Genomic DNA, 17,148 nt, shown 5'->3' on the forward strand with positions numbered 1-17,148 from the left:
AGATGTTTGTGTGTACCTGCAGATGTTTGTGTGTACCTGTAGATGTTTGTGTGTACCTGCAGATGTTTGTGTGTACCTGCAGATGTTTGTGTGTACCTGCAGATGTGGCCATGAGGCCTCCAGTGTCGGCTCATCTTCCTCGGGGTCAAACTCTGGATTCTCGCTGGGAGGAAGCGTGCGGAAAATATTAACTGAGATCTGAAAACAGACGGACAGGAAGAGGATGAGGAGGAGCAGGAAATGGAGGAGGAAGACGTGCACACAGGTAAAACCCAGGAGGGGAGGGAAAAAGATTAGTGAAAAACTAAATGATGGTATTTATTTAAAAATATATTTAATCTGATTAAACGTTTGTATTCTTACTGTGAACTAAAACAGTGAGACGGTGTAAAGTCTAACCAGCTGCTGTCGATATAAAACGTCCTCGCTCAACAGGTTTTAACAAATTTAATATTTTTAATTCACATATTTTAGCAGATTTAAGCAACACATTAAGTTAAATACTACTTACAAAACTAATCCGAAGATTTTTGAAGGTTTGAAAAAGTTTTTTCATTTTTTTAAGTTTTCAGAGAAGAAAAGTTTGAATTTTGGATTTAAAATATTTAATTCTCTTAGTTCAAAATTACCAACCTGATCAACGCATGAGGGAAAAAAAAACAAACGTACATAAATTTATATTTATTTGAGGAAATGAAAGAAATTTACTTTTATTTTTTCCAGTTTTATATTTCTTTCTGTAAATGTTTCAACCTGATGAGCTTTAAAACATTTCCAATAAAGTTTTTTTTTTTTTTTTTCATTATGGTTGAATTTGGCAAAATTATTCCAGAAATTCCAAGGCCGCAACAGAAGTGCTAAAGCTAGCTGCTGCCGCTGCCGCTGCTATTTGCGTTTACAAATACAGTAGTCCCTCGATACTTCACGGTTCGACTTTCGCGGGTTTTCAACGTAAGATTGTACATGACACATGACTGATCAGTGTTTCCCCTAGTTAGCTTGCCATGGCGGGGTGCTCATCTCATCCATGATTTTTGCAGATGGGGGGGACGGAGACATGTCTGAGCGCAGCTTGTACTAAAAGTTTTTGAGCGGAGGCGGGGGGCGTTCAACATGAGGGAAGAGGCAATGCGAGTGCTGACTTTGGCTTTTTAGCTAGAGAGCCTATATTTTGTGCTGCTAGCTTAGTGATATGTCAGTGCTGGGTAGGGGTGGGAGGGGCAAGTTCAGTTTGGTAGGCGGGGTGCTCAGTTCTGTTGACGGGGTGGGGCACCCCGCCTGTATAATGGTAGGGGAAACACTGCTGATTGATGGAGGGCGACCAACCAGAGCATTGTGCTGAGGGGTGGACCGCCCATCGGACCACCGGGACATTTCCCGGTGGCCTGGCCCGCTTAGTGATACCAGAAGGACCCCCTCCTTTCTCTTTCTGAGGCTGTCAAGGTAAAGCAGACACACACAGGAGGGGGTGGGGTCTGTCTTTCGCCATCGCTACTGCTCAGGGAGCTTCAGTGAGGCAGATACCTGCGTGAGCGGAGTGTTTATTTAAAATAATCAAGCACGACCCGAATCGAGCCTTTCGTACAACCCCTTGACGATCAGTAAGCGGGCCAGGCCACCGGGAAATGTCCTGGTGCTCCCGATGGCCAGTTGCCCCCGGGCTCAGTAACCGTACCATCAATCTGTCTGCGCTTTGGCTGTGCTCTTTTAACAAGTTTAGAACATTGCATGAGTGTGGGAAGGGTTTATAAAGCCTTAAAATATTTATAAATACTAAAATAAATCTAACATCCCTACTTGGTGGATTTTCATCTATCACAGGGGTGTCTGGAACATATCCCCCGTGATAAGTGAGGGACTACTGTAACCATAAAACTAGGTAGTTAACCAAGTAACGAGAAGCTGACGGTGGTGTAAACGTTTAGAAGAGATTTGGTCTCCGGTCGGCAGTAAACAGCTTTGATGTTGACGCCGCTCAGACTAGCCGTTAGCTCATCGTCAGTGTTTCGTATTTTTTCATTTCCGAACGTTTTTAACGTTTGCAGCTGATTTACAATAAACGTTCCCAAATAGTGAATAAGTTAATTAAACACTAACGTGTTTGACATTTTGAAATGTAAAACGTGTGGGAGCCGTGTAAGTGGGAGGCTCTGCCACAACAAGAAGCTGCTGTAAAAAAATCTCTTTGTACTAGTTTTCAGTTTCTAAGCAACTCCAGCTCGTGACGGGGACGTCTAACGCTGTGATCCAACGACTGATAAGTCATGCAACGCTCAGTCATAATTTATTCAGCAAAAGCATCTCCGCTGGCCACATTAATTGCTCACTTTAAGGCACCGTGTAAACCTTGATTAGATTTAAAATGAGTCGCCTGCTTGTTGGTTTGTTTTTTTCTTGTTAAATTCTCTGCGGAGTAAAAACCCGCGCAGGTAGGACTCGTCTCGGCCACTCCAGCTGACCTGCTCGTCATTCCGCTGCTATTCTTATCCTCAAACCGTCACGTTTCTCCACCTTTAGCCTCCGCGGCTGCATGCAGAGCACGTCCGGCGCCGAGACGAGATCCGTTTAACGCGCCGGCGCCTTCAGAATGAAACCATCAGATAGCTGCTGATCCGACCGCAGAGCTCGAGTTCTGGTTTGATCTGGGACCGTTTCAGCAACGTAAAGATCAGAACTGACTATTTGAAGATGGTTTGATGAGACTTATTGCGAGGCTTTAATTTGATTGAATTTGTACTTTTTTTTTTTTTACCCAACATTAAACCGTTACTGTATTTTCACGCCTCGGGGTGAAAGCACTCAGGGCTATAAGCTCTCGACGCTCTGCAGCCTCTTCTTGCTCCATGTTCTGCTCCTCTGGGATCTCTGCTGTCCACACTCTGCACCACTTTATCTCTCCTTCCCATTCCTGCTCTTATCATTATGTGTGCAGAGTGTTCCTCCCTCTATTGTTACCCTCTTCTCTTCGTTCATCCCCTTATCACTTCATCCATACGCTCTTTTTCTTGCTGCCATTGATTGGATTCACACATGAGAGTCTGTCCGTCCGTCCGGCAGCTGACCCATTTACACATCAGCTCGACCAGTTAGCATCTGGCGCCAAAAGGCACAAGTGGACAATCTTAATTTGCATAAACAGGACTGAAATTTTTTTTTACGAGATTATAGCTGAGAGTTCTATCTTTTAGTGTAGGCTGCATTTCTTTAGAGCTTTCAGGTGTAAATATTCAGTCACTTTTTTTATGTACAATCGTGAGAATAAAGTCGTGTTTGGGTCCTCGTGATGTTGGTCCGACACTCAGGAGCACTTCCTGTTTAACAAAAGTACCACATTAAACACCTGTCAACTAACTATCTATAGCCTGGACAAGCTATGACCTTGTATAATATTTGACCTTGATTAATGACCTTGACATTGAAGATGGAGTGTATGGGACACTCTGTCTAGTGATGATGCAAACGTGTGTGAGGTTCTGTTAAATTATCGAGACGCTCAAAAGTTATGAGCAAAATGAGGAAAGACCTTCATTTAACTTTGACGTTGATTTGTGACCTTGAGCTTGGAGCTGTGGGGGAGGGGGGTCTGAGCAGATCACAAGTTATGGGTGGGACAAGAGAACGTTACCGTACGTATGACGGGCGCATAAAAAGATCTGCAGGTTGGAATCATGCTGCTTTGAGTTTTAGCTCCTTTGAACATTGTGTATTTGTAAGATCCAACATTATTGTGCGAATGTTTAAGAAGCATTCACACTATTGTGATCCATTTTTCTTCTGTACTCTTTTCGGAGCGTTTCTCGTCCGGCAGTTTTGAAGCTATTTCAACGATTCATAAATCAGAACGTTCAGCTCTTTCAGGACAATCCTGCCATGACGTTTGGTATTGGTGCGACTTTAGCTTTTTGAAATATTTAGCCTTTTCTGACATTTTTTCCTCATAGCAAAAGAAATTGAGCTCATTTTACATCCTTCAGATCTTTAGCTGTGTTTACAACCTTTTACTGCTCCTTTCACTTTTTGTTCTGCTTCAGCTTCTTTCAGCTTCCTTGTGCAAAAATAAATAATTCAGCTACTTTCAGCTTTATTCTGCTAACTACAACATGTTTGTGCTTCTTCTAACTTCTTTCAGCTAATTTCAACTTGTTATGCTCCTTTCAGCTTATTTCTGCAAGTTTAAGCTATTTCAGCAACTATTTAGCTGTTTTTATAATGTTTATTTTCAGCTAATTCCACATTTTTTGCACTCGTTTAAACATTTTTTCAGCCCAGTTCAGCAAAAATGTGCTCTCTCCACTTCCTTCTGATAATTTAAGCTTCTTTCTGCTTTGTTAGCTCCTATTCAGCTGTTTTATTTATTTATTTATTTTTTACAAATTTCTGCTTTTTCCAGATAATTTTCACTTTTTTTGTGCATTTCTGCTTCATTCAGCCAAATTGGGCAAATGTGTTATTTCTGATTTCTTATGCTAACTTAAGCTTGTTCTATATTTCCAGCTACCATTTTAGCATTTTTTTAGCTAATTTCAGCTGTTTTCAGTTAAATTTAATTTTTTGGTGGCAACTTCTGCTACTTTCAGCCTAATTAACTTCTTTCTGACAATTTCAACTTTTACGCTCCTTTCAGCTTATTTCTGCTAGTTTCAGTTATTTCAGCTACTATTTAGCAGTTTTATGCTCTTTTTTAGCTGATTCCACATTTTTTTGCTCATTTCAGCTCTTTCCACTTCCTTCGGGGTAGTTTAAGCTTCTTTCTGCCTTTTCAGCTACTTTTCAGCTTTTTTTGTTGCTAATTTCAGCTTTTTTTAAGCTAATTTCATAATTTCTGTGCTCATTTTTGCTTTTTTAAACCTAATTCAGAAAATCTGTTTTTTTTTTTCCTACTTTCTTTTGCTAATTTAGGCTTGTTCTTCCTTTTCAGCTAATATTCAGCATTTTTTTTTTAGCTAATTTCAGCTGTTTTTCAGCAAGTTCTTCAGCAACAAGCATTCACACTGCATGTTTGCAGTGTCTCTAGTTAAAATGTCATTCTCTGCCATGCTTTTATTACTTTTAAACAAACACACTCATCTATGGACTTCTCTGATTTTTGAGCTTCCTGATCCCTCCTACCATTTTTATCGCCTCGGGGTAGAGAGGTTCTATGAGGACCCCTCTGCTCGTGGCCACGCTCTCCACCAGCTCGTTCAGCGCCGCACGTTTGATCTCCTTCCCTTTCAGGTCGGCCACACAGTCCAGGAAATCAAAGAGCACGCAGCACTGCTGCAGCTTCTTGCAGAACAGGTCATGTAGCTCTGCCACCGGGGCATCTGCGGGGACGACAGGGACAAAACAAAACTGTTAGACATCGAGGTTATAAGACGAGGAAAAGGTGACAAAGCGCAGCTAAATCCATCCCTGAAAAGTGCTTTTGTGTGTTTGAAAGTAAACCATTTGACAAAGTGTTGACGTGAGAAAACAGGAGCTGGAGGATGCGTATTGAACAGGACGGATCTTCTCTCAAAGGTAATAAAGAAAAGAGAGCAGGAGTATTACTCCACAAACACATTAGTACGAGCCCTCACAAACACACACCTTCCTCCAGATTGTTGAGCTGGATCTGAGTCCCAACATCTGTCACAAACACGCCGAACACCTGGTCGGCTCGTTAAAACAACCTGCTGCCCGTCACCGCATCCAAAGAATTGTAACGTTTTCTTGCAGATGTTTAAAAGAAACAGTCGAAATCCACTGATGGCTTCTCGCGTACGATGAACTTTGAACGGCGTCCAGGAGCCTGCGGGTGTGAACGTTAGCAGCTCAGCTTGTGAAGCATCACACAAAATCAAATAAATAAATGCACAAAGCAAAATCTGAGTTACAGGACGTGACAAGCAGCCAAATGGGACTGATTTGTTCATGTGAGTAACCAGATGACTGATTATCAGGCAGCTAAAGATAGCAGTGAAACATCCACATTTAAGGTTCTTACATAAGAGCTGAGGGTTGAAGAATGTTGGTTCATGTATGTTTTTGTGCAGATTGTCACATTTACCGACCTAATGTGATGAAATTAAATGATCAGGACAACTAATAAGTAGGTACAGGAGGGTATTTACCACTAATGTCATGATGGAAACTCGTATTCTTACGTAAGCCACAGCAGAGGTCATCCGAGAGATGCTTGAGTTCAAGCGCCCTTCCGTGAGAAGGTCGCAAGCCAAGGTCAAGAAAGCCTGGACGGATGTTAGTCGATGAAGCAAAGTGAACAAATGAACAGATGAGTTGGAAGAACACATACAGACTATCACAGGTAAGAGTCGAAGCTCCGGCTTCTCCCACCAAGAGTCAGGGCAGAACTAAATAAAAGGCCTCTTCTCTAAATGTCCACCAGGAGCGTGCACGCCAAGCTGAAAGAGAGCACGACAAGGAGCCACGGCTGAGACTGAACTCAGAGCAAGGAGGTGCCGAGTAGCCAGCAGATTTATGAAATATTAAATAAATAAACTAGAAATCCTTCCACAGCTTATCTAAGACAGAAAACATTCCAACTTCCACTATTCGATAGGATGGATGGATGGATGGATGGATGGATGGATGGATGGATGGACGGACGGACGGACGGATGGACGGACGGATGGACGGACGGATGGACGGACTAAGTGTCCATGCTTTCTCTTGTTGTTGAGAATTGAAGCCACAAGATCCTGATTCATGGGAGCTGCCATAAGCCATTTTTGGGACCAGAGTCTGAGCAGTAAGGATGTGGAGGCTTTAAGCCCCGCCTACTAACCTTCACAAAATCATGGTACCCAAATTTGTTTGTTTGTTTAAACAAGAAATAACTAATTACAGCAAAACCTGTTTGAAATGTAGATTTTGTAGTATACAGCAACAAATTATTAATACATGAATCTACATGAAAAGTTAACCCCACCCCCAAATATCTGAGGTACTTTACCGTATTTTTCGGACTGTAAGGCGCGCTTAAAATCCTTTAATTTTATCAAAAATCGACAGTGAGCTTTATAATCAGGTTATTAATTCTGGTTGTGCTGACGGACCTCGAACCAATCTTATGTGGTTATTGTGAATGAGTAAAATTTGACTTATCTGTTTTGTTTCACTTAATGCGCCTTATGTATGAAAACAGACCCGTTCGTTGATATTGCGCCTTAGTCCAAAAAATACGGTAACTATTTTACCAACAGGAGGAGCTCGGAGGTCAGTTTGGGATTTGAATCTCTCAAACAACTTCCATAATCTATAAACATCAATTTTAATATGGCAGACCTGAAGGACCAGGAAGACCAATGTAGATGGCACAGAGGACTCTAATCGTGATCCCCCTTTGAGCCCATCTGTCTCTTCCTGAGCAGGATGTTAAAACATTAGAAGACGAGGAGGAGATCTTCAAAATTCGGGCTAAACGATATCGTTTTGCCTCCGAGAATGATCCACCAGAGTGGAAGGAGAGGGGAACTGGTGACGTCAAGCTGTTGAAGCACAAAGAGAAGGGCACAATTCGCCTCCTGATGAGGAGAGACCGGACCTTGAAGATAAGTGCCAATCACCACATTGTTCCTGTGATGGAGCTGAACGCCGGCAGTGACAGAGCGTTTGTGTGGAACACATTAACAGATGATGCTGACGAGCGCCCCAAACAGCAACTCCTGGCAATACGCCGTTTAATGCTCAGAAGTTCAAAATGAGGTTTGATGAGTGCAAGGAGGAGGTCAGAAAAATCCTAGAGAAATCAGGTGATGCTGAGAGTGCGGATAAGGTGGTCGAGAAGCTGGGGGATCTATCCGTTAAAGACAAGGCATCAGAGGAAAAGAAAAGAGAACAAAAAGAGTGAGACGAAAGAAGATGAGAAAAAAACAGGCGAAAGCTGAGAAGAATTAAAAACCAAGAACTTTCTTTGCTGAGCTTCAGTTTATCTTTTTTTTCCTCTTTCTACAATAAACTCTTAAGGAACTGTATTTGGACACTTGCATATGAGTTTTTTTATTCGTTTTGCCTCAAGATTACAAGTCTTTGATGCCACTGGGGAAAAATATCAGCAAAAGTGTAAACAGCAAAAAAAAACGTGCTTCCTCCCACCTTTTTCTCTCAGCACAAAGGAAAACCACGTTTTTCCATTTTTGACATTGAAAGTTACTATTGACAAACTGTGACGAGGCTTGTGATAGTGATAATTCCCACATTGGGGTATTTATTTATTTTATTTTTGTTTTGTTTTGTTTGCTCTTCTTCGAAGGTTGGGTGGGTGGGTGGGGGGGGGGGGGGGGTAATGTAGCCTTCTCGTTAGCAGCACACGGTCAGGAACCAGGCATTATGGAGGTGCTTTACAAAGATGGGAGTGTTTCCCCTAGTTAACTTGCCATGGCGGGGTGCTCATCTCATCCATGATTTTTGTTGACAGGGGGGCGGAGACATGTCTGAGCACAGCTTGTACCAACAGTTTTTGAGCGAGGGCGGGGAGGGGGGCGTTCAGCATGAGGGAAGAGGCGCCTTTAGCTTTTCAGTTAGCGCACCTGTATTGCGCGCCGCTAGCTTAGCGCTATGTCAGTGCCGGGGGGGTGTCGGTTTGGTATGCGGGGTGCTCAGTTCTGTTGACGGGGTGGGGCACCCCGCTTGTATAATGGCAGGGGAAACACTGGAATGAAACCTGTGAGGCATCTCGATGGGCCTTCAAACCCTGTCCACACTTCTACTGTTAGATTACAAAGTGAAGACTTCTCGGTGGGTGCTTTGTAGAGCTAGTTGTTTCTTGGTTCCCTCTTTATGCAGGTCTAATGGTAGACTGGAGAGGAATCCACTCCAGACAGATAAAAGGCGACGGACACAGGTCAAAATATTCACTTCTAGCTTACTGACAGAGATGCACTTGCAATATGTGTTTATAAAATTCGTGAGTTCGGCTTTAATTCAGCTAACAAAAGCACAACTTAGCATCGCATTAACAAAAACAGTGACTAAATGGGTTTTATGTCTAGAACTTGGTCAAGTCTTAAAACAGATGATCATGTATCAAAGGTCCAGCTCACCAGTGGCTGTCTACATGTGCAGCTGGGAGGGATGATCTTAGATTCATACCCACACGCATTAACGCAGCAGGAGTGGATTAAATTTAACCCTCCGGGTGTAAGAGGAGGCCTGGACCTCCAGCCCCAGACCCCCCTCACCTCCTGTGGGTACACCTCGACCATCTGCTCCCTTTGGCACCGAGTCCAACAAGAAAAGACAAGCGCTGTCCTTGACCCGAGATGGCGATGCTTTCTTTAGTGCACCGAAGGCAGCATTTATATTCATCAGCTCAGTTTTCTGACTCTTAGAGGTTGAACTCAGGATGTTTCTAGGCCGGTCCGGATTAACCTTAAACCTTAGCCGTCACTTCTTTATGACCTTCTCGCCTGCTGTAAACAACGCCTTGCGTTGGTTTCGTTCACATTCAGAGTTGACTGAGTGGCCAGTTTGTTCTTGAAGTGCTGCCATTTCTGTGAGCCCGAACACGAGCGTGTTAAAGTTCACACTATGTTCTAACTGTCTGCAAAAACACTACAAAACTAAAAAAGGACAAACGCATCTTCTCTCCTGTGTCACATGCATTTGGGCTGGTTGATACTTAGTGCCAGCTTTCAACGCGTCACTCCCCTCCCACTCTGCCCGTTCTGGATCTTCCAATCCCTCTTTTCTCCAACCCTGTTTTTCCTCCGCACTCCTTCCGCAGAATGGCTGCGAAGGTGAAATCTAATCCATATTTAATGGAGAGTAATTGCATGACGATGTGCCGTGCTGGAGCTGAATAACAAAAAAATAAAAGAAGAGAACACGGTGAAGTGAAAAGACGACGGAAAAAGAAAAGTCCGCATGCGCCTCGTGTCGAGAAGAGGGGGGGGGGGTGTAATGGGTCATGTGAGAGCAAACGTGGGAAAGAGCACAGGCGCAGAAACATGAAAGAGGAAATAAAAATAAATAAATAAATAAAATGTGTAAGGAACTGGCAGCCAGAGACGCATCCTGAGGCAAAAGAAAGGAGTTCAAAGTGCTGAACAATTTTGGAAATTATTCTAATTGCGATTTTTTTTTTTACATCAATATTGCGATTTAACATTTGATTATTTTTCAATGTCTCCTTCTCAACGAACACAAAGAATAAATCAATCCGTTTCAGTTTAAAAAAACTCCAGTTTTCAGCTCCGCTACAACTTCGTTTCTACATTTTATGTGTAGCTCCATAGCAACTTGGCTAAAATGTGTGCACGAGGGCGTTCTGTACCACCTAACCATTGTTTACCAAAGCCGTAGACCCAGGACTGGTCACTATATTAATGGGCATGATGTCTTTCGCTATGAACTCCGTTACTGCTCGAGTTATTTCCGCGTGCCGTTTCAAATTGTGTTCATACGGAGTAACAGCTTCGAACTGTTCGGTCAGTGGTCCCCGTCAGCTGGTTCTTTGCTTACTTGGAGCTGAAGCACTGGTCATTGGCATTAGGCCTGTCACGATAACAATTTTTGATTGGCGATTAATTGTCTCCGAAATTATTGCGATAAATGATAATATTGTTTGTTAGTAATTATTGTCAAATTTAATAAGAAATGTTTGTTAATTTGCTGTGCATGTAGTTCCTTTTCTCGAGCACCGGATGGCAGTACAAGACTGAACCAAAGGATGGATAGTGAGGGAGTGAGCAGCGTGTATAAACAAAAAGGGAGGGAGGCCTCTTGACGTGACATGGGCTGTCTCCCTTTGGTTTTCAAAATGGCGGACGCTCGGTGTGGTTTGAGCTCTTTAGCATAGCGTTTTTCACACAAAGCTTTTAATTAAAAAAAATTAATCAGTAAACAAGTTCTCAGCTTCTTTTTGCATTTGTATACACAACGATTACTCTTTGTTAGTTTCCAAAAATCTTCCAGTGGTTTAAGGGAAATTTGCTAACAAGAGTTGAATTTGATATTTATCACAGAGTTTTGAAAACAGATCTCGCAAACTCAGTTAGCTCTTGGAGTATAAAGGGGGTTCATCCTCTGCAAGATGAGTCGAAATTGAAAATTGCATCCTTTTGTTCTCGCACCGCCTTCAAGAACTCGGTCATGCACAAACTCCTGGCTGAACTTTTTTTTTTTTTCATGCGAATGCTGATCGGTCGTAACGTTTGTGAGCACCATTAAGCGTGAAACCAGCTGAAGGATGCTGCTCTCATTTCTCTTAAACTCCTAACATCTTTCAATCAGGTCATCTGGACGGTTTCTTTACTTTTACGTTTACAACACGAACTCTGAATGGGATGTTTTGCAAAGACTGCAGGCAGGACTAAACCTTACATGTTTTATAATTATAACCGGTCGGTCTACGTTCCTACCCTCACCTATGGACCTATGGTCACGAGCTCTGGGTAATGACCGAAAGAACGAGATCGAGGATACAGACGGTTGCAATGAGTTTCCTCTGCAGGGTAGCTGGACTCTCCCTTAGAGACAGGGTGAGAAGTTCAGTTATCCGGGAGTTGAATGAATATGTAGCGCAGGATGCAATACAAACATGTTAGCAAAAGTATTACTGACATACTGCTCCATCCCCCCACCCACCCACCATTGACAATAACCGGCAGCAACGTAGTGCTTAAAATTGATGTGACCCCCCCACACACCCCACCAGTCATCGATTAAAAAAATAGCAGCAACGTAGCGCTAAGCTAGCAGGTGCTACGTGACTCCGTGCCCTAACCCTGAAAAAATACAACGAGCTCCCCGCCAAAGGAACTGATCGAGGGGAAACACTTTATGGCGGTGGCCATCTTGGATTTGACATAACCTTTGATAGTGACCTTTCTTATGTCTAGATGCAGCCACACAACAAAATGGAAAATAGCACGTTGCCTATTTTTCAAGTTATCAGCTCACAAGACGTTCATAGAAACGGAGAGTATTTACAAGTCATATCCTGATACAAGCTCAGTCATTCAGGTAAACAAATCCAAACAAGTCAAGTCATCTGGACAGATTCTTCTACAAGTCCCCTCTTCGTTCCTCATACATGTAAACCTCGAGGGGTTTTTGTCAGCTGCAGCTAAATTTTGTCATTTTGAGTTTTGAAGGCCCTACAATTTATTTTTAAATAAAACTGTAACGTTAAAGAGCCACTGCATTTTATTACGCTTCCACTTTAACGAGTATAAAGACTTTAGGATGTCAGGTAATGAAAACTGTGTCTGGTTTAATTAAACGAGGGAGCTGTGACGTTTGAAAATGAGCAGAACCATCACGCTGCAATAGCATCAAAACACACACAGCTGCCTAAATCTAAATATAGTCCTGCTGGAGAGAGACGAAGAGGAGAGGAGGAAGATTCTGGGGAGGAAAAAGGAGGAAGGAGAGGGGAGCAGTACAGGGTTAAAGGATGACATCATCTACTTTCCTCCTCTCCACCCATCCATCTCTCTGAGGCTTTTTTTTTATTGTTTTGTTTAAATGAGCAGCTCTAGTCTTTAAATAACAGTTATTCTGTTTGGGGCTGAGTGTGTGACACACACAGACAGAAAGAAAGGAGGACAGCTTCTGTTTCAGAAACCGCCTCTGCACCTCAGCACCCACAGCACAGATAGGATGACGCAAAGAGGATGGGAAAAGACGGGGGGGGGGGGGGGGGGAAAGACAAGGAAAACACATTTAAAAATAGTAGAAGGGAACAGCGGCTATTAACACGGAGCCGCATCGCGCAGCGTAAAAAGTCAGCGGTGGTATAAATATCACCTTAAGGGGTTTACGTGACGCACTTCAAGCCCATCTTTAAATAATCTAATCCCTGCCGATAACACATGTAATGTCCACAACGTTAATCTGCACCGAGGCAGCGGAGGTGCGTTCATGGAACCTTCAGATTTTTAGGATGGTTGAAAATATACATCTATAATAAAGCAATTTACCTGGAATAAAAGAACTGGCCGAATCATCCTGCTACTTTGAATTAAAGCAGGAAATACTCAGAAGCTTGGTTCCAAGAATACGTAATACGTCCAGCTGGGTATTACCACATAACATGTGAATAGATGTACATGTACAGACTGGTACTGGTAATCAGGCTCTGTCCCGCTGACGGGAAAATGTAAGAGTATAGGAACTGTTCTGGGTGTTTTTGTGCACGTTTGAGAAAAAGATGCTTCCTACGTTCTGGCTTGCTCGTGTGGCTGTCGGCAGCAGAGATCACAGAACTATTTTGATGCTTCGACCATCAGATTAATAAAACGCTGTTCCCATTTATTACATACTTTGTTCTAAACGTAAATCAGTTCAGTCTTATTCATTTCAGTGCCTTACAATTAAATACAATTAACATGGAATCTAGTACAGCTAGATCTATATTAATACACAACGAGCGGTAACGTTCCCCGCCGCTGAGGGATTTGAATAATGAATGTTTGTATTTTTCAAGTTGAGTGTTTTTCTGGACTGGAATTGAACAGCAAGTAAACCTGCATGTTTTTGGTGAAATTTTTTTTAAGTGGGTTTTTCAGCTAGTCCGAGGCGGAGTGACGGATCCTGCCTGTGGAGAGAGCAATTTTATCCACAGTCTGAACGCTCTTACGTTTTGTTCACGAGTGGGGGAAGAATAGGGCACGAGATTGACAGACGGACTGATATACCGTCTGCAGTATTGTGGACTCTGTGCCGGTCCGTTGTGGTGAGGAGGGAGCAGAGTTGTAAGGCAAAGCTCTTTGTTTACCGGTCGGTCTACGTTCCTACCCTCACCTATGGTCACGAGCTCTGGGTAGTGACCGAAAGGATACAGACGGTTGAAATAGGTTTCCTCTGCAGGGTAGCTGGACTCTCCCTTAGAGACAGGGTGAGAAGAAGTTCAGTTATCCAGGAGAGATTCTTGAGTAGAACCGCTGCTCCTCCACATCGAGAGGAGCCAGTTGAGGTGGTTCGGACATCTGGTAAGGATGCCCCCTGGGCGCCTCCCTAGGGAGGTGCTTCGGGCATGTCCTACTGGGAGGAGACCCCAGGGAAGACCCAGGATACGCTGGAGAGACTATGTCTTTTGGTTGACCTGGGAACGCCTTGTTTTACTCTTGGTTTTTTTTGTTTTGTACAGCACTTCGGTCAGCTGCTATGTTGTATTTTAATAGCTTTAGAAATAAACTGGTATGGTATGATATGGTATGGAGTCGTCCCAGAAAAGCTGGAAGAGGTGGATGTGGAAAGAGATGTCTGGGCCTCTGCTCAAGCTGCTGCCCCCACGACCCGACTTTGGAATAAACGGAAGGTGATGGATGGACGGACGGACGGACGGACGGACGGACGGACGGACGGACTTTCTTACACCTAGATGTAGCCACACACCAAAATGGAAGTATGTAACTCACTTATTTTTCAAGCTATCCCGCTCAACATGAACGGACACTTATGGCGGTGGCCATCTTGGATTTTGACACGACGACCCTATTTTTGATAGAAACCTTTAAGTCATTATCAAAAACACAGGAGGGAGGGATGGACGGTTATTTCCAATTCCCCTCTTCGCTCTGCAACAGGGGACAATTCCATCCATTCCTGTTCAATTGTACTTCAATTCATTACAGTAAGATCAATATGTTAAGACAGAATGATAATAAACTTTTTTAAGGATCAATATCACTTGCTTGTTTGAAGCAACTATTAAATCTGGTGGGCCGGTCTTTTATTAAAGCTTTCTGAGTTACTTTCAGGAGCTGAAGATATTAAAAATGTCTTCTGAAAACAACGTTTGTTTGTAAACAAAACTTGCAGACAGTAAACAAATACAGCAGGATGCAGCTTTATGTTGCTGCTGCAGGATAAAATGTGACAAATGGAATAAAAGCTCACATTTGTTTGTCTTTACGTGGAGCAGAGCATGATTTTTTTTTTTTTAAAGGTGCATGACTTGAAATGGAAGCTAAAATGGATTTTTTTTTTCCCCGTCTTTGCTTTTAATATCTCACTACATCAAGAACCATTTTCCCAAAGGTAAATCATTTCTGCATGTCCAGGGATTGATTTTCTTTGTTTACCCAGATTCCAGCTGAGCGCTGAGGCGTGAGCGCCCACAGATGTGGGACGTGTGGTGATTCAGAGCGCTTTTAATCCAGAGCATCGTTGTATTTCTTTAAGAATCAGACTTTCGGTGACACAGTGATTGTGGTTATTTGCCCTTTCATTACATCCTCTCCTCTGCAATATCCTCTGCCTTTTTTCTTTCTCGCCGTCTCTCCTCCTCCACTTATCAACCCAACGTTGTCATTTCCTTTTCCCTCATCTATTCGATTTCTTTCCACACCCTCCCTCTTAATTCATCTTAGACAGTCGGAGTGCAAAAGCTACTCCATGCCTTCTGTAACCCAACACCAGCCAGCTGGGCCCAACACACACTTAGAGTCATTCAATCGCCCACATACAATCTGTGTGAGAAGGTGACCGCCTTACAGTAAACATCACATTTAAAACAGAGCTTTCCGTACATTAATTATTACAATATGTACAAACAAGCTGGATAAAAAAATAAAAGCATGGCAACATGTAAACACCCAGCAGCGTGAGGTTAGTTGACACTCAAAAGTCAACATATGAGATTAAAAAAAAACATGTGGAAATGTAGAAAAGATCAAATCTTAGCAGGAAATTGTAATAGAAATGTTTGTCTAAAAAAAATTGAGGTGGTGTTTCTGTAGGTGAATTTTTACAACTGTGCAAGAAAAAACAAAAAGTTTAGACTGAAAACAGCAAATAATCTGTTATTTAATGTAATAAAACTAAGGTTTGCTAATTAATGATAGTTGTATCTACTTTGAAGATTTGTGTGTATTGGGTGCCTAAAGTACTAAAAACTTTAAAAAATATATAGATTTTTTTTTCTGCTTCAGGCTCAATTTTTTTATTTATTTAAACTCTGAGTACATTTATTCTAAAAAAAAATGTCATTTTATTTTATAGCTCGTTCAAATACTTTTTTTAATTTTTACTTTAATCACAGTTTTTCCTCAAGTGTTTAAAATTTGTAAGAATTGAGCAAAAAGTTCTGTTAATGTGAACAATGAGTGCTAAAAAAATTAATAAAAAAACTTTTATGTACGAATATAAAAATATAAAAAAATAATATTTATACATATATTAAAAATATTGTTTTAAATTAAATTAGTTTGATGGAAACTATTGTTGCAAAATTTTTAATTACATAAATATTGTGATAAGACCGTGCTAACCAGAGGTGGGCACGGTTCCGCTAACCCGCTAATAGCAAAGCTAACTTTCCATGTAGCGGATTAGCGTTTTTACTAACGTTGAATACCTTTAATTGGATTAGCTCTTAGTTAATTTAAATCTGGTAAATTCATGTCCACTCTTTTTTTAAGACAGTTCACACTAAATTCATGCAGGACAGTGATTTCCCCCTCATATTTACAGACAAACAGTCATGGTGTCAGTTTACAGACAATAGCAGACTTTAACATAAATGCCAAACCAGAACAGGAAAATAACATGAAACACTCAGAAACAGTCGGAAACATTGCATACATAATTCCTACCAGCATGCTTTGCAATGCTCAGATGGTCTCTGGGACGTGACTCTCTCACACATCTTTACTTTAATACAAACAGATTTTACCGAGAGAATATTGATGATGACGCACGGCAACTTTGTAGTTAGTTTATAAAAGTAGTAAACTACAGAGGCTTGCTAAAGTGAGTTAATTCATTACAGTAATTGACACAAGGGAGACGCCCGACAAACACTGAATGCATCACTCTGCTTCAGCACAGCAGAGTTCTGCTCCGCCTCTTTGGTTCTGATGGACCGGATTAATTTCTGGAAGCTCACCTCTGAACTGGACATGGACGCTTGTGATTTATGATCCGTTTTGAGTTGTGTCCACTTACAATGTAGTCAAATAACAGAAAGTTACAGTGTCAGCGAAAGCAGTGTGTGATAAAAGTTGGAGCTTTACCGTTAGCTTCGGATACATTTTTTATCTGTTTAGCGTTAGCAAAGCTAAGTTTTAATTAGCGAAATAGTGGATTTTGATGAGCTGTGCTCACCACTGTTAACACACATGCTAGCAAAAAGACACAATTACTGGTAGCTTGCTAGCAAAAAGACGCAATTAGCTTGCTAGCAAAAAGACGCAATTAGCTTGCTAGCAAAAAGAC

At 42.0% G+C, this 17,148-nt stretch overlaps 1 protein-coding gene and 1 pseudogene across 1 annotated transcript in view; one reads left to right on the top strand and one right to left on the bottom strand.

The window, feature by feature from the left end:
* ppp2r5b (protein phosphatase 2, regulatory subunit B', beta) overlaps positions 1-6,149 on the bottom strand; it is a 29,808-nt gene extending 23,659 nt beyond the window's left edge. The window contains exons 1-3 of the mRNA XM_037676527.1: positions 6,129-6,149; positions 5,110-5,334; positions 97-198 (exon numbers count right to left, since the gene is read on the bottom strand). Of these exons, the coding sequence (XP_037532455.1) occupies positions 97-198; positions 5,110-5,334; positions 6,129-6,149 (348 nt within the window). The remainder of the gene's footprint in view (positions 1-96; positions 199-5,109; positions 5,335-6,128) is intronic.
* Positions 6,150-6,156: 7 nt separating this feature from the next.
* LOC119409697 lies at positions 6,157-7,834 on the top strand (annotated as a pseudogene).
* The last annotated feature ends 9,314 nt before the right edge of the window (positions 7,835-17,148 follow it).

The sequence above is a fragment of the Nematolebias whitei genome, chromosome 1 (genome assembly GCF_014905685.2).
Source record: "Nematolebias whitei isolate Nwh7 chromosome 1, NemWhi1, whole genome shotgun sequence".
Classification (NCBI taxonomy): domain Eukaryota; kingdom Metazoa; phylum Chordata; class Actinopteri; order Cyprinodontiformes; family Rivulidae; genus Nematolebias; species Nematolebias whitei.